Here is an 18,143-nt window from a genome sequence, read left to right as displayed (position 1 = left end):
GGCAAACATTGCAAAGTCCACAAGGCTATAGCCTTGTACACTTTTCAGGCAAAAATTGCAAAGTTCACAAGGCTATAGCCTTGTACACTTTTCAGGCAAAAATTGCAAAGTTCACAAGGCTATAGCCTTGTACACTGTTCAGGCAAAAATAGCAAAGTTCACAAGGCTATAGCCTTGTACACTTTTCAGGCAAAAATAGCAAAGTTCACAAGGCCAAGTTCACAAGGCTATGAGACTAGAGTACATGTACAACAACCATTAATACAAAGGTTCTATGTGTTACTTTTACAAATAAACAAGAATGACTTCCATCAGCTTGATCTGGGTTTGTCTCTTTATTCAGTTATCAACTCCAGTCAAATTACAATAAATACCAGAGAAGTAGAACCATATTTGGCTGTGAAGTAACAATATTGCTTAGAAATGAGTACACATACCGACACCAACGTGATTCAGCAATGGGTGTCCCAACCCCTTTCTTAAATTATGCACCCCCCTAAAAGCCCCCATTTGTCCCCTTTTTTAACAATTTCCTTAAGAAAGACTGAGTATTTGAATGTGAACAGTGTATATACAAGTATAGGTACCATAGGCTAAGTGTGGAGAATGATGGAATAAAAACTGAAGCTTGTTAGGACTCAAAAACATGCCATTCAAAACGCTCTTCTCGATGCTGTTGAGTAGAGTAAAACCGCTCTCTCAAGAGTTCTGTTTACAAAATGTGGAGAAATTCTCAAGTTAGAGTTGTTTTTATTTATAGCATTGAGTATACTGTTTTCGACTCGACATTTAGCAAGACACTGAGCAACAGGTAAGCTCATCTTTTTTTTTTTAAACTGCTGTATAGAACCAGGTACAGCAGTGTGTGTCAGAGGCCGTTATTCTTACGATCTTTTCAATTAGCTGGAAAAACTGCAGGTGCAGGCTTTATTTTAACAAAAACAACAACATGTTCTCTTGTTTGTGGTTTCCGTTTAGCAAAGAAAAGCAGAGACCGTTTTCATAGCGCTGCTAAGTACACAATGTTGCTAACCATAAAAGGAGTAAACACTACATAAATGCATGTTCATGAATGGTCCTCATCCATTTATGCTGTAAACTAGACCAATTTCTGCTGAGCAGGGTCCATGAGCTGATACGGTAAAATTGAATAAATTCTGATAATGTACTTTTACAATACTGTCCCTGCTCCAACCAACATCACAAATATGTGTAGATTTTTCTTAAAATGACACCTCCTTCTCATCTTAAAACTCTTATGTACAAAGCAACAAAAATAAACCATTAAATGAGAGGAATTGTGGGACAGACTGCCTGCAGTGTGGGATAGGAGTGACCATGCAGGCCATGTTGTGATTGAACAATATGATGCATAAACATTAACAAATTGATGCCAGATGTTAACTCGACTGTATCTTGATTTTGTACGCAAAGGTATAAGGTTGTATCATTATCATGTATCGGCAGATACATGTTTAAAATGAGTTTCCAAGTTTGACCACTTTTTAGTACAGCCAGCCTTTACTTTTTCATTGCCTTGCCAAGTGTAGAGTTAACAGCAATGCATTATAGCTACAAAACTAAAATCTAAATTAAAGTTCAATTTCAAATAAAACATACCTTTGTTTCTAATTTGAGGAACATAACAGATTTTGTTTTACAATACACTATAGTTATAAACGAAAGTAATTGACAACTGCTTTAAATAATCAAAACCTTTCTAACACTTGCGAAACTTCCCAATAAGGAATGACAGCATTTTGCGTAAAGACGCCTTAACCGACGTGACGTCACAAGTTTGTTACTGTCTGCACACAGTCTACCACGTTGTTATCAAATGGCATGTAATGATGGTAGGAGCCTAATTTCACACGCACATGACCTAATAAATGCAATAGAATTGCGCCAGAAAATTTACTCCCAAAATGGCGCAACCAGGATTTTGATTGCAAGAATGATGACGTTAGTTTTGAGTCCAATACAGTTTTTCTGTGAGAGAGAATGCAAAGCGAATGTTGCACACTTTTTCCAATTGTGACGCAAACAAACTTGCTTCACTTTCACATGAAGTAAGAACCGGGCTTAAGGATGGGATTGGTCAAAAGCGAAATAAAAACAAAAAAGCAAAGGGTGTTGCTTGGACCTGGAGCACACTGATTATGCGCATTGGGACATGGGCTTATGTTGGGCTTGCATCTGGAATTTGCAAAAACAATATCTTTTGCAAGAAACAAATTCCTTCACAGAGACATTAAACAGCGTTTTTGACTGAATAAATATAACAAAATAGAAGTCATAACAGATTTTACAGCCAAAGGAATGTGAAATTATCCTGATGCAAAAAGCTTTTTAAGGTGCTATTTTAGTGAAAATATAGAAATAACAATGCTAAATCACAAAATTCCACTTAAACAACTTTAGGCTCTGTTCTGATTAAAGGTTATACCAAGCCAGAAACTTTCTGACACCTGACCAAAATCCGAAACATACTGTTTTGGCGTCAGTCAGTGTAGCTAACCAGTACTGAGTTATGGACATCAGATAATAACACCAACATCATTTAGTGGTGGCGGTGAGGAGGTAGGGTACAAGACTTAATTGTACAAAATAAAATAAAAATTGTACCGAATAGTTTTGATCCTCAAAAGATGCTTGTCAATTATAGGCCTCAATTTGTTAGACTTTAATATTTTAAAACATTTTGATTTGCAGATTTGTAATTACATTATTATACATTCTCATTGGTCAGATTTCAAAGATAAAAATACAGTTTTTAAATCATTTAAGACTCCCATAGATTTGGTAATAATATTCTGCCAGCATAGAGCAAATTTGCTGAGAGGAATGGTGGTTTTAAATCACAACTGATACAATCATAATCAGATGTCGGAGGCATCCGTTACAATGAGGTGGGGAAAAGGCCATATCTGATAATTTTTTATGCTTTGATAATTTGTTAAAAAAACTTAAATTCTTTCTTTCACAACTTTTCTTTGATGGTTCGGTAATTTGTATTGCACATGATTCTCGGAAATACTTTGAGGGCCATTTAACATCATGACAATTTACCAATAATTGACAACAAAGCCTGTTTAATAATTAGTTTAACAACTACCTGGGTTGTATTTCATAGAGCTGCTAAGCAGCAAATACTGCTTAACAGATGTGCTAAGCAAAAATAATCAGAATACCAGTCCAAGATGGTACATGAAGAAAATCATTTTGGCTGGTAACATTGTTATGTCTGGTAAGCAAAGGTTTGATGTGCTTAGCTAAATGTTGTGATAAACAAGCTCGATGAAATTTGGCCCTGGTCAATTCACCATTTGATACCAACGACATACAGAGAATTGATGTAAAATAACACATTTTTAGCACCTTTATTGTGTACGAAGGACATCTCTAGATCTAGTGTCTGCATTAGTATGAAAGGAAGAAACTACTTTTATTTTTACATTTGGCCCTTAAGTCTTTCAACAAATCTGAGATAATGGTGGCCGTTATGGTCCGGTAGGCAAACATGAAGACCACAACCCACTACTTCACATCAGGTGAGCAGATGTAGAGTCCGTTACCAGACTTGTCTTCTTTAAACCAATTGAAAAGGAAAAAGAAAAACCAAATTGAATAATTTGGTCATATTTAAATATTTTCTGAAAAAAATGTACACTATAATATAGAATGATTTTTCTTAAACTCTGAATAACCTTTGCATTGTCCTTATATATAATAATACACACACCACTTCAGACCTTTGCATATTTATAATACAACATAACTATAACTTTCTCATTTTACAATCCTGACAACTCATTTACATTTTCTCTCAATCAAAGTATAAAAAAAACACGCAATAATAAGAGCAAATCAACTGGTGGTTTATGCATACAAATACATCTAGCATTACGTAACGCACACTACGTTATGCGTAGATTAGCCGTACTTTATCAAATCTATGAAATATTGATGCAGTAAATGGTGGTTGGTGCGATCTGGACCCATTTGCTAAGAAAACAGCCAAGACTTTGCAAAAACATTTCATGTTGGCTTTTTTGTCTTTAGTTTTTCCCCACCAAAATGAAAATGTGGACACTCTTGGACTTTACGACTAGCTCTGGGAAAACGTTTTCAGTGTAAAGAGCCAATTAATGAATCTTATAGCCTTGTGCAACTATCAGCTATTCTTAAAAAGAGTTTTTTTAGTACTAGAGGGTACCAGCATGGCTGCAACTTTAAGCAAGCAAGAGCCCAGGGAATGCTCTTCTCAATTTATAAAACCACAGCATGAATCTGGCTTGTTATAGACGATGTGACCTATGTTTACATTCAAACCGCCCTCTGTTGACAAAACACTCTACGTCATGTTTCGCCGGGCACTGAGTTGCGCAGTCACAGTAAGATTGCGTACACTTTCTAGCTGGCTGCCAAAACACAAAGGTTTTGCCCGGCGGTATGCGCGCGAATCATGTTATGGTTTTTGTGTGATGGAAGAGGTCACATCGTCTATACCGGTACTCTATAAGATGTTAAAGTAGACACAGCATTGTCAACAAACTCAAGCAAGTCAACCAATGAGTTCATTAACTCAATTGGTTTTTTTTTCTGCATCTGATGAAGAAGTTGTTGTGTGAAAGCTCTTAAAGTTTTGTATGCAATTTAGTAAGTCTTTAAGTGCAACTAAAATAATTGTACACCGGCAACTAAAATCCTTCTTCGGTTTTATCCTTTTTACACTGTGTTTGCCAAAGTGCGTTGTCGTTCATAAAAAAAAGTCCCCATGACTGAAATAGCAAGTTATCCTTTACACCTCCTCCAACCCTGGCTGTCTTCTCTTGTATCATATTTCATACAAATTTACAAACTTATTTTGATCTGAAAGAATGTTGTGACTTGACAACACAGTAAGAAAAAAAGAAGGAAAAAACCCCCAAAACAAACCAGAAACAAAATCAGACTCCCAACTTAAATTTAACCAACCACGTCTGAAATGCATCTTTTCCAAAAGACATGGGACACACAAATATGAACGATCTGTACAAAGAAAGGAGTGAACATGAAATTATTGCTACAAAATATTACATCATATACCCAAAAGGCCCTCAGACCTCATTATTTATGTTCATGAGGAACTCTTTAGGGGAAGTATTACAGGGTCTTTGGACACAAGTGATTCTCTTAGTTAGATGGGGCCTTTTCTAAACCTCGACTTAGGCACCAGGCTCCGACTCCAGGCTCTGTTTGACATTGGAAACAAATTGCAAGATGCATTGGCTTCCAAAATTAATGAAGAAGCCCAAGCCAGAGCCAGAAGCCAAGACTATAGTGAGCAGAGTTTAAACAGAATTATTCCTGCTGGTGTTTTTCTATTAATTTTGTTTCAATATTTGTTTTATATAACCCACTCAAAGATCTTTGTCATTTGAAATTTGTTTCACATTAACAGTGGTGGAAACTCATCCAGCACCCACTATGTTAAAACATTTTGCCAGCGTTCCAGGGAAACGATCAGTTTTGAAACAATGCATCCTATAACGCAGCCAAAGAATCCTATAATGATCCATATATGACTCCTATATTAAATATGGTCCCCTTGCAGATGAAGAACGCACCTCCGCAAAATGATTTCAAATATTTCCACTCCCAAAATGGCAAACAGGATATGTGCGTAAAAGTGTGTTGTGCAACGAGAGAACACATGACGCATTTTCCACCAATCAAATGACACGGAACTATGCGTGTGGTATCCAATTAGAAATATAGGTAGACAATGATTCCTAGTTATTCATATATTAACAATTGTACGTATAAAAAGGTAAAGATTAAATTGAATGCAATAACTTTACAGTATCACAAAAGATATGTGAATTCAAAAACAAAGTATGTGTCTACTCAAGGGAGTCAAGTTTATTTATTTATTTAATTGTGTTTCATGAACAAATGTTATCAATTAGTACTATTATTATCAAAAGTTTTTTCTCTTTTTTTTCTTGTATCAACTGCAACGTTTGTATCAAAAAACCTTTATTATTTATCGTAATTTTTTCTTCAGAAATCAATGAATTATTTTGTCTAATTGTGGTTACGTAGTAACAAATATAAATGTGATTACAATTTGAGAAAAAACGTTCAGATAGAGATGGCGGATTAACACGACCGAAGAAAAAAAAACCCAAACCTGTCGCTTCTCAGCTGATAAAGTGCACCATATTAAAAGCCAATCAAGCATTTATTTGTAATCAAAATTGCACTTGGTAAAAAAAACACAAAGACGTATCCAACACAGAAATCACAATAAATTTGTGCAAAAGAAGATAACATCCGCTTTGGATATTTTTTCTTTTTTTCTCTTTTTTGTACAATTATTATATATTTTCTCCTACGATTATTATGCAAATCTGCAAATAGAATAATTTAAGTTCATGCAACTGTACTAATATACAAAACAGCTTTTCAGGTTGCACAAGAATATGGAAATAAATAGGATCGCAGCTTCACATCAAACCTAGACGCAGTGTGGTAGCTTCACTCTAAAAACCTTATTTTCAGAAAATAATTTGAGGAATGATTTTGAAAATCGAACACTGATGTAACAGATTGCTGAAGATCAACGAGCTCAACTTACTGATGGCAACACTTCATACGCTTTTTGTCCTCGGAATAGACTCCTCCGTTAAGCCCCGCCCACTGCCTAGCAACGGCCGCACAAGTGTGGCAAAGTGCACTTTTTTTTTAAGTGGCGGCAACTTGTTTGTTCTTTTGAAATGGGACTTTAATCATGTCAAAACTTTTTTGTCAGACTTTGGGATTGCACAATCACGGCTTTTGAGTGGTCAGGGCATCATCATGGGGGGGGGGGGGGGTCTCAACGGAGTTGTCCACTGGACTGCGACCTGAATGTCTCTAAATGTTAACACTTGCCTGCAAATATAAAAGGAGCAAAGCTCATGCAGGTATACATGATATAATGCAACGTACTCAACACTCCATGTTTACCAATAAACAAGTAAAGATTCCTAAAAACCGAATAGACCAATCCATTAAGCTCTTTATCCCCCACCCTAAATGCACTGACCAATCACAACCCTTGATTTATCTGTGCCCCAAAATCCGACAAAATTCTGACATGTTAAAATTCCCAATTCAAAAGTTAAACAAGTTGCCACCATAAGAGTAAAGTGCTGACTCTAGGCCCAACTCTTGGCAAACAAGAGATGTACCTCAAGTTTATCTCAAGTATAGCTCCACCCCTGGCTATATAATGGATCGGTCTATTACGGCTTATTTCTGTTGTGTTATGACAAATATTAAGTGGCTAAAATAAAAGTAGTGCTTTGATCAACAGAGATAACACTACTGCGGGTTGGTTTTGAAAATAGAGCAATACTTACATGTAGAAAGAAAACAAGATGCAACAAATAATTATGTGACAAATTTGTTTGATTAAATCACCGATAAAAAGATGTAGCAACTACGAACATCGTTGAAGGAGAGACACAAAAAACACTGCCTTGATGAAGGTTTGGAAAGATACTGCGTAGCTGTACAAAAGTCACCTTCCCTGGTGCCATTCCCTGGTCCCCTTCTCTGGTGCCAGCTGTGTTTGATCCTGCGGATTATACTCTATGTGCGGTGATGATTCTGGGAGCAAGTCTCGGTCAATTGGTGCCTACTACAATCGGAGCCTTTTCAACTACATCCCTGAAGTGCGACAGTTATAAACATTTATTTTCCAACGGGGAAAGAAAAAAAAAGCTGAATCAAGGATTGATTTGGTTTCAGTTTGTTATTTCCTTCTGTATTATTTTTTTTGTTTTTAATCTTGGAAAGGAGGCACTTTATGTTAAAATGATGGCAGCTCATGAAATGGGCTCCCCAGCAGAGCCGTGGGTCGAGGCTTCAACCTTCACCTCCTTCGGATCTCCTCTCAGACTTGAGACGCACAAACTCACGGGCAACTTCGTCGTTTGTCCGTTGCGACAAAATGCGCAGTATTGTTCCGCCGGTGTCGTCCACGTGGAGTTTGCGGCCTAGCGCGCACCAGCAGGCGCAGCTACCGCACTCAACAATGTCCCGCAGCTGCATAACACTGATTCCGATCAAACGGTCCTCGCGAGCAAAGCAGTAATCCTTGACACAGATGTGAAGCTCGTATGCATCTGGCTCATCCTCATTACCCAGAATGCTGGATGGGGGAAAAAGAAACAAAGAACAAACAAATCAACTTTTTTTGTCCCTCAACATTACTTGTCTAACACTGATCGAAAAAAAGAAAACTGCAGTAGTAGACTTGTGGGTCTTGATGTTTCAAAGAGTATACTCTGCTCATCTTCAGTTTTACTTTGTTAAAATTGCTCTAAAGATATTTGTTCTTTTCATATGTGATTCAAAACTGCCATCAGTCAATACTTTTATCAAACTTTCCAAAGAAACCTTAAATTTATTACTGCCTTCTGCATCTAAAGCTCTGCAAAAGATATTAACACACCAATAATTCCTTCAAGCTGTGCATCTAGTAAAGGAATGTACAGAAAAGTTTGACCCAAAAAAAACTCACAATTGGAATGTTTCATTGTATTTCGGGGCCCAGTTGTTTCCTTTTGACTTGGTGCTGTGCTTGCGTCGTTTGTCGTTCAGGTGGGGTCCAATCATGTAGACTTCAACAAATGGCCGGAACATACTGGTAGTCTGCCACTTCAGATCATTAGCGGCAACCACTGAAGACAAAAAAATTGCAGTAAATTAATACTGGCTTCTGACTAGTACCCCCTGAACAAATATATTGACGAAAAACATAGGGAGACCACCAACATGGGGCTGTGGATAACCCAGTTTGGTAGAGTGCCGGTGTGGCGGGAGATTCTGTCACCCTGGAGATTGCCCGCCCCCCCCCCCAATGGTAAAATGTGTACAGACTTCTTATGATTAGCGCCCTCTTCAACCTCCCATGTTAGTTTTCCATCTGGGGACCGAATCTCCGGCGAACAGAATTCCCTGGGACACCAGCATGTAAATCAGGAGGTCATTGGTTAAAAAATCTAGTAAATTTGTCTTTGCTCAACCTCAGATCAAATTAAATAATTACTGTTAGGAGGGAGTTACACCATTGGTTTTGTGGTGTTTACATTGACTCAAATCCATCAAGCTGTTAGAAAAATGTCATGTAACTAACGTCTGCAACGCCAAAATTAACCTGCTTCCTGCCTCATATAACTTGTCCCCAAGACTGAGAACATAAGTGCGGTTTGGCGACCCCAACCACAGCCCAACCGACTCATCAAGTCAAGTACCGGTTGGTTTGAACAGCATCATCACCGCGCTCAACCGAACACGATAACGCTCAACCGATGAGCGTTCTGGTTAGGGTCGCCAAACGCACTCCATAACTGAGTTTACCAAATGCCACATGTCAACCAAATACAATATTGACAAAACAACTCCCATTTTAGCAACAAACAAATCCAGGAAAAACCATAAGGAAATCATGAAAATCAAGGCATACTGCGGGGCGTGTGTGGAGGGAGTACGGGGAGAGTGGTAGGGGAGTGTGGAGGGAAGATTGAACATCCTCTACCTTTGACAGTGACTTTGTGTTCCCCAGTTCCAGGATGGGTGAACAGATCAACCTGTATTGAAACTTCACCAACGGAGTCAGTCAAACTGGGCTGGTCTGTGGAGTTAAAAACGAAAAAAGAAATTGTTCATATATGTGAATGTTTTCATTTTGATATCACAATTTGCATTAAGAACTTTATGTCAAGAATAATATTTTTGTTTTGTGGGTTTTGTTCCTTGATAGCTCCTTTATTACTTTTAGATTTGGAGACTTACTTTCAAGAGAACGTTGTTCCAACTTGAGTCGACAGGGATTCAAGTTGGACTACGTCAGGGCTGTCTCATAGAAACTGCTACTGAGCTGCTTAAAAATAGTTGTGAGTTTTGTTTAAAATGCTCACATTTCTTCCTTTTCTAAATTGTTAACTTAGTTGTTGAGTATGTTAATGTAACTACAGATGACCAATAAACTGGTTGTGATCCATTGCCATTTATGACAACACAGGTTTAAAATCTGGGCTAGTGAAACTTCCTAGGGTAAAGTATATCGCACAGTTTACTAGCCTGCCGTCGATTTCACCAAACTTTTCCCAACTTAAGATTAATCTTAGGACTTAGGACGAGTCCTAACCCCACACTGAAGCATGCAGACCTTAAGATTAATTCTAAGTTAGGACGAGTTACTCGTAGTAACTCAAGGAGGATTAATCCTAGCGTTTGGTGAAATCGGCTGCAGGTGGGCTGTTTTATAAAAAGCCTAGACCTCTAGGTCTAGATTTATTATTAATCAGTCACTGCAGCCCCATACCCCCGGACCCTACATACCTTGTGAGGTTTGACTCTGTACGAAGGTCTTGATAAGCATATCAGTCGTCTGCGTGTACAGAGACAGAGCGTAGCGCAGTGATTGTAGCTCAGAGCTCTTCTCCAGAAACGCTTTCTTCAGACCGTTGCCGGAAGCGTGGAAATATTGCTGAAAACACACACACACAAAATAGTGAAAAATCGTTTACAAATTCTTGAAACCAACAATGCAGTTTTGAATAAGAATTCTTTAAATTTCATAATGTAGTTTTAATATGTACACTCTGTATTAGTCGAGTAGAAATACAAAATAAGTGTAAGAAACTGGATAACAATATTGATGCGGAGTCCAAGACTGATATTAAACAATACGAAAACCACAATAAAAGACATTCGAAAGCTAAAGGGCCTTCAAAGAAAAAGCTCACTATTTTCTGGTATGTAACTCATTTTAATGTCAGCAAAATGAAAATTGCTTAATGAAAAGCTGACCAAAGTTGCTCTCCAAGCACTACCAGATATGTCAGAGAGTGCCATAAGAAAGACATCGCAGATTTGTCCTTTCTGAAACAGACCTGCCCCTCACTACTACCTCACAAAAAAGGTTCCACGTGTCTGAAACCTATTGCAAGCAAATTAAGAGTATTGTTGAAACACAGAGCAGTGGTAGCCGAAATATCTTACCTTGATTTGATCGAGTGCCATGTCCAGGACGGCACACTGCTTGGGTGTCAAATTCTTATTCTCCTCTCGATTACCCTCCTACAAGGCAAGAAAGAAAGACGAGAGATAAAATCAAGATTTGGTCGGAAGGCTCGGGTACAAACAATCAAACAGAATTGAAACACCACGGCAAACACACAGGAAACTATTGCACCTATACTCTCCATGAGAGGTGTGTGGTTACAAAATGGAAGGGTGAGTTCGGGAAACAAGAGTGTGCGACAATGCGCCACATTTTTGACCGCGTGAGGGCGCTCTCAAGAGTATTTTTATCACTTCCAGGGGTATATGCGAATCGTCCTGTACAGTTTAAATAGGCCTTCTACGGTCACTTTTGTTGCGCCGTAGTTTTAAGTTGCTTTAGAGGTAGATTATAATGGCTCCTTTAAAGGTCTTATTGTCCGTGATGTGTCATAGGTTTGAGAGCGCACTCACTGGTCAAAAATACGGCCCATTGTCTATTACAACCTGGTTTTACAACACTTACCATCGGCTACAAACCTAAAATGGTCAACAACTATCTGAACAAAATGATGTCACTTGTTCAACCCTCGGTGGTTAGGAACACATTATTCTAAACACAATGCAACATATGACACAAAGTACAATTGACAAATTGTACACTGACAAATTCACCATACAATTTACTATCTAACATCATGCCACATTTAACTTGTGTTTTTTTATTTACAGCTTTTAATGACTATGTATCACAATTAACAATTTGATCAGTGAATATCTAACCAGCAGCTTGGCAAACAATTGTTGACACACTATCACGACATCAACACTAAACATAATTATGTTAGAACTCAGTTAGAGAGATATTTACAAAGACGAAATGGAAGAAGAACTCAAATTTAAAATTTTAACTAGCAATGGTCAAGATCTGTTATACATTGTTGTACTTTTCTGCCGAGTCTTCATTTTCTTTCTTTTTTCTTCAGGTAGTTTAATTTTACAAAACTGCATTAAAAGTATTACTACAACAAAATCAACAATACACTCACAAGTAGTCTAAACAACAACAACCCAACATGGGTTTTACACTAGACGATTGCTATGATAAGTCAGGGCACCAAACAGAATGAGTATACAAAGCCATAGACAGAGACACTGAGGATTTGGATACTTTTTCAAAATGTCCACAGATTTATACATTAAACTGTACAGGGTTTGAAGATAATGATAGTGGAAAGCTTCCCTTCAAATATTACTAACTAAGGTTGTGCAGTTTTTGAGAAGTGAGTAAAACAAGTCACAAAATTATTTCAGCATGTAAACTCACATTAACCAGTTATGAAAATTATTTATTTTACTCATTTCTGAAAAAACTACAGCACCTCAGTAAGTAAAATTTCAAGGGAAGCTTTCTACTATCATAATCTTCAAACTGTGTAAGTTTAATGTAAATCTGTGGACATTGTGTTTTGTGTTAGGGAAAAGGTACATAGACCCTTTAAGAGAGGGAGGGGGGGAGGTTGGGGCATGCAGGGAGTACAGTAGACCCTCCATGTTACCTTAGTAGCACCATGTACTTGCTGTAGTTTGACAAGAGCTGGGTTGAGTGTAGCCAATATTGAGCTCATCTTTATTGAGATAAATGAGCCCAGTGTGCAGCATGCAGAGAGAGAGAGAGAGAGAGAGAGAGAGAGAGAGAGAGAGAGAGAGAGAGAGAGAGAGAGAGAGAGAGAGAGAGAGAGAGAGACCCCGAAGGAAAGAGAGAGAGAGAGAGAAGTTCCGAGGAATGGAAAGAGGCAATAAGGAAGGAAAAGAAAAGGAATGGAGAAATATGAGAAATAGATGATTGAATGAATGAATGAATCGTGTATAAAACACAAATATTTTTTATAAAAAATGCGAGCAATGATTTGGCAAGAATTTTGACGAGTTACAGTCTGCCACCAACGATAACCCATACTGTTACTTTATGAATCATCTCAGTGGATAACGTGCTGGTATGCTTAAACTTGAGGTCGTTGGTTCAAATCCTGCTCTAGTCAATTTTCCTTTGTTTAACCCCATTTTATTTCTTTATTTATAGCACTTTGAGCAGGGACCTTGAAATGACGATTCTGATTAAACTTGATTTCAAAAGTATATTTTTGAGAAACAAATTTGAACATTGTTAAGATTTTTTTGGTAAATTTGTGCCTTAAACCCACAAATAAAAAAGCAATGAAATAAAACGACCATCCATTATCCCTTTTTTATTTATAAGAAATTGTTGCTTCAAACATTTTGTGTACACTTAGCTGGAGTCAGATGAAGTCACTCTTTCTAATAGCTGTATAAACAACTTCTCATTTCGAATTGCTTCTCATTTCAAATGTTTCTCATTTGTAAATGACTTTGCATTTCAAAAGGCTACTCAATTAAAATGAACATTTCATTTAAAATTACTTCTCATTTCAAAAAACTTCTCTTTTCAAATGATTTCTCAATTAATGTTGTCCTTCTGTTAAACAAATAATTCAAACCTGACTAATAAGAACTATCTTAAGGTCATCTTTGCATGCTATCCTACAACGGACAGTATTGTAATGATAGGTTGTCACTCAAACAATAGAACCAGACTATTATTAGTCCAGCGCTCTTTCTGATAGCGTTGACTTTGAAACTGAAAAAAAGTATAGAGGTCGGCTGGAAATAAAATTAATAGGTCAAAAGCCTTCTCTTCCAATGCTTTCCTTCAAGCTAAAACTGTCAGGGTTTTCAGATCAAAAGTTCCCTAACAACTGTTTATGTAGCAGTTGAGATTATAGTGTATATTTTGTGTTTGGTGAAGTTTGCACTATTTGAAAGGGAATTACATGGAGATAACAGGTGTGAGTTGACAGAGGAAAATGATGTTTTTATTCTGGCCTCTTTCACTGGAGGAGCTTTCCCGTAATGTTAGGACATTTCCCAAACTTAAAGTTGCAACTTCCTCAGCCCTAAAACATGCCCTTGAAGCTTAGGCTTCGCTCAGCAACACCCTAAACAACATCAGCCATAGCTAGCAATTCAGGCACAGCCTTTAAAGGCAGTGGACACTATTGGTTATTGTCAAAACAATTATTAGCATAAAACCTTACTTGGAAGCGAGTAATGGGGAGAGGTTGATGGTATAAAACATTGTGAGAAACGGCTCCCTCTGAAGTGCCATAGTTTTCGAGAAAGGAGTGATTTTCCACGAGTTTGATTTCGAGACCTCATATTTAGAACTTGAGGTCTTGAAATTTAACCATCTAAACGCACACAACTTCGTGTGACTAGGGCGTTTTCTTCTTTCATTATTATCTCGCAAGTTCGATGACCGATTGAGCTCAAATTTTCACAGGTTTGTTATTTTATGCATATGTTGAGATACACCAACTGTGAAGGCTAGTCTTTGACAATTACCAATAGTGTCCACTGCCTTGAATTCATTGGGTGCCTTTAAAAGTGACTAATTGAGTGCACATTCTGCACATTGATATTTGGTCCTTGGACATGTTGGAAAAAAGTAGGACCATTTTATCAAGTATATGGGTCGACCTACGTAGGTATAAGTTCAAACAGACTTTTTCATGACTATTAATAACAATTTTTTCCGGAAAACAGACTAAAGTAGGAAGAACATCATGCCTAATGTATTTGAAACGATCTGCCAAAAAGAAATTTTAATTTATTGCAGATCGCGTTTGATTTATCCTTAGACTTACCGAGGCATCATTCATGGGAGGTAAGACCACTACCTTCTCAACCTTGCTGACCACGATTCTCCACATCTCCTTAAGGAGACGTTTCAAAACCGTCTTCTCACAGTTCTGGGCCAGCTCCGTCAAACTGAAGAGAAAAAAAAGAGAACATGAAAATGAAAATCATTGATAAACAAATTCAACAAATCATAAAACTAATTTCAAAATGCAAGCAATAAACAATAGTTACTTTTAGAATGTCTTGTCTCTAGGGCTATAGTCAGGGCTTCATTGTGACAACGATATTAAAAGGAAGTGTCGCGGCCTAGCAGTTAATAAGAGCACCGAATTCAAACTCTGGTTTTTCTGATCAGCAGAGGGTGGGTTCGAATCCCCAGCCGTGACACTTGTGTCCTTAAGCAAGGCACTTAACCATTGCTTTGTCCTTCGCATGGGGCGTAAAGCCGTTGGTCTCATGTGTTGTGTAACGCATGAAAAAGAACCCAGTGCACCTTTTGAAAAGAGAAGGGGTTCGCCCTGTTGTTCCTGGCTGCGGCTGCTGTATGCACCATAGCACCTTGTAAACCCTTGTAAGGTGCTAAATAATAGGGTCTCAGAATTCATCACGGCAACTACTATCTTTCTGAAAATTTGTATATTATACTCAGCGCCTTGAGTATCTTGTTTGGTAGATACGTGCGCTATATAAGACTTTGATATTATTATTATTATGCCAAGCCAACCACCAAATCATCCACTTCTACCTTTGAATACTTACTTGCTGTAAAGGACATCCATGAGAGGTCTGAGAACGTTATCAGCTTCTGCCTGGACACTGGCCTTCTGACTCGGCTGGCTCAGGGCAACGTTCCCTGCACCCTTCACCTCACCGAGGAGGATGCTTAGCTGCTGAATGCTCTCCTGTAACCGTGGCTCCAAACTGTTGATCAACAACAACAAATACAATGTTTTATTATTTGTTATTGATGTATTAAAACCATTCAAAACTCACGGACAAAGGCCAAATTGAATATGAATAACGATAAAAGAAAATAAAGGTAACTTTTTTTTTTTAAGGCAGTGGCACAACAATCCTGTGAAAATTTGAACTCAATTGGTCGTCAAAGTTGCGAGATAATAATGGAAGTAAAAAACTATGTTACTTCAGAGGGAGCCATTTCTCACAATGTTTTATGCTTGTTATACCAAGTAAGTTTTTAAGATAACAATTATTTTGAGTAAATTTCCAATAGTGTCCTTTGCCTTTAAGCAAGTGTATGAATTGGTTATAAAACAACTGCAGCTTCTTAAGAAAATGATCCCTCTTACCTCTTGGAGAATATTAGGCTGAGTTGGTCGAGCACCTCATTTAGGCTTCCCTGTAGTTTCTTCAAGATGTCCGCTGCTATCGGGTCAAGGCTCTCTCCTCCCATGGACTCAAAGACCTTCTCAAGCTGGACTCTCAGTTGTTGGATGTTGTTCATCAGGATGCAGGCTTGTAAGGACTGAGGGATAAAAATCAAGTCAGTAAAAAAAAACAATTATAATTATACAATCCAAAAGTACCTAGACATGGCCGGGCAACTTCGTAAGATTTGGCAGGTGAAAGTGAAAGTAGACCCCGTGGTGGTTGGAGCACTTGGCACCATTCTGAAAGCACTGGGGAACGCTCAAGACGAAATAGGGACACATGTTTGGATCAGTATTAGAAGAGGGCACTTTTGGGAACAGCCAGGATCCTGAGTAAAACCCTTGAGATCTAAGGCTGTGAGACAAAGCCAGAATCGAGGAGTTACCAGGACACAGGAAAATGTAATAATTCTTTTGCGTACTGTGATTAGACTAATATTAGAAAGATCAAGTAAACTTACAATCTTATCACTGCAGCAGTACTTGGCAAACTTCTCGTGTACAACGTCAGCGTACGCAAGCAATACTTTGTTGATGGTCTAGAAAATAACAGGTCAAACAGAGCACAGGTAATCTTGGTAAGTAAATAAGTTCCTTATATTCCCAAAACCCTGTGTTGACGCCCCTATACTCGGACAATCCACGGTTCTGATAACCCATACAACACACTAAAGGTTCGGTTTTGAATGAGGAAATTGCTTTAAAGGGGCAACAGAACATGCATGTGTAACCCAGTAATGTTATGTGGGCCATAGAAAAAGTTTGATCATTTTATTGACTTTAAGGATTTTCAGGATTTTTTGAAGAACAGTTTTTGTTACTTTTTCCTAAGGGTAAACAAATCGTCAATAAGAATAAAGTCTAAAGAATATCGTGCCATGGTAACTACTACAAAGGGTTATGAAGGGATTTAGAGGACACTATGGTCATCTCACCTGTGAGAATCTGGTCATATAGCGATTGACAATCTCTGGATTGGGGCATTCCAGCTTCTTGATGATATTAAACCGTTGATTGAGCTGCGTGAAGACGTCGACGACGGAGCATGAAAACCTTGCATGCTCCGAGCTCTTCTGGAATCCTTCCTTCTCGTCTCGATCCAGAGCTCCGTGGAGAAACTCCATGGATAGCTCCTCGTTCTCACTCAGCCACTGCATCACGAACGGCTCGAACCATCTACAAGAAAGAAATAATAATAATAACAAAACAGTATTGATATAGCGCAATATGAATTAGCATTCCTCAAAAGCACTATAAGAAAACAAAAACTTGGGTATGTTCCCCAATTAAAGCCCATAACAAACTTAAATAACATTAGGCCAGACCAGCTGTTACTTAAATGAAACCATTAAAAATACTACAAACAACTAAATGATCTGAAAAAGTTACTCTTTAAACTAAAAAATTTAAAAATTACCAATATAAAAATCCCCCCAAAATAGTATCAACTTTAGCCAGTATAGTATCAACTCCTCAAACTGTATATTCTTCTCGTCCAAAACTCCTGAGGTTATTTCTTATCTTATTAAGAAGTAATCAAATAAATACATACGCTGGATAATCAGGAACGGAGTCCTTGTAAGGTGGTACAATCTCTATGTACTTATTGTACATCCATTTGACTTTGAAATGTAGATTCATGTATTCTGCGCTGGTGCATAACCGCTGCTGTTCGTGTTCTGTAAAGAAACAGATGGAATAATACAAAAATAAATACTGGCTTTCATATAGCACCCTCAACCCAAAACAGGGTCCTGAGGCGCTTTATAGTGACATTTTACAATCATGCACGTCATGAAGCCTTAAAAAGCGCACATATCCACCAAAGATGCTTAAGGCTTTACAACGGTTAGACTCATATTCCGTTGTTGTGTTCTGTGAAGAAAGGACAACAGATGAAATAATGACAAAAGAAAAGTTTGTTTTATACAGCGGCCTCGACCCAAAACAGGGTCCTGAGGTGCTTTAAAATGAAGCCTTGTATAAATGAAG

The 18,143-nt window shown here is 37.9% G+C and overlaps 1 protein-coding gene across 9 annotated transcripts in view; it reads right to left on the bottom strand.

Moving 5' to 3' along the window:
* Positions 1-279: 279 nt before the first annotated feature.
* The window catches only part of LOC139942104 (protein unc-13 homolog B-like), a 170,900-nt gene continuing 153,036 nt past the window's right edge, over positions 280-18,143 (bottom strand). For 6 of the 9 annotated variants that reach the window (XM_071938796.1, XM_071938801.1, XM_071938798.1 and 3 more), the window contains 12 exons: positions 17,704-17,830; positions 17,087-17,327; positions 16,613-16,690; positions 16,071-16,246; positions 15,520-15,681; positions 14,766-14,889; positions 12,600-12,668; positions 11,041-11,118; positions 10,378-10,525; positions 9,572-9,667; positions 8,555-8,714; positions 280-8,182 (listed from right to left, as the gene is read on the bottom strand). In XM_071938796.1, the coding sequence (XP_071794897.1) occupies positions 7,897-8,182; positions 8,555-8,714; positions 9,572-9,667; positions 10,378-10,525; positions 11,041-11,118; positions 12,600-12,668; positions 14,766-14,889; positions 15,520-15,681; positions 16,071-16,246; positions 16,613-16,690; positions 17,087-17,327; positions 17,704-17,830 (1,745 nt within the window). In that variant the 3' untranslated portion in view covers positions 280-7,896. The remainder of the gene's footprint in view (positions 8,183-8,554; positions 8,715-9,571; positions 9,668-10,377; positions 10,526-11,040; positions 11,119-12,599; positions 12,669-14,765; positions 14,890-15,519; positions 15,682-16,070; positions 16,247-16,612; positions 16,691-17,086; positions 17,328-17,703; positions 17,831-18,143) is intronic. The other 3 variants (XM_071938802.1, XM_071938805.1, XM_071938800.1) reach the window with 2 other exon arrangements.

The sequence above is a fragment of the Asterias amurensis genome, chromosome 9, assembly GCF_032118995.1.
Source record: "Asterias amurensis chromosome 9, ASM3211899v1".
Lineage (NCBI taxonomy): Eukaryota > Metazoa > Echinodermata > Asteroidea > Forcipulatida > Asteriidae > Asterias > Asterias amurensis.
This window is presented reverse-complemented; position numbering and strand designations above follow the sequence as displayed.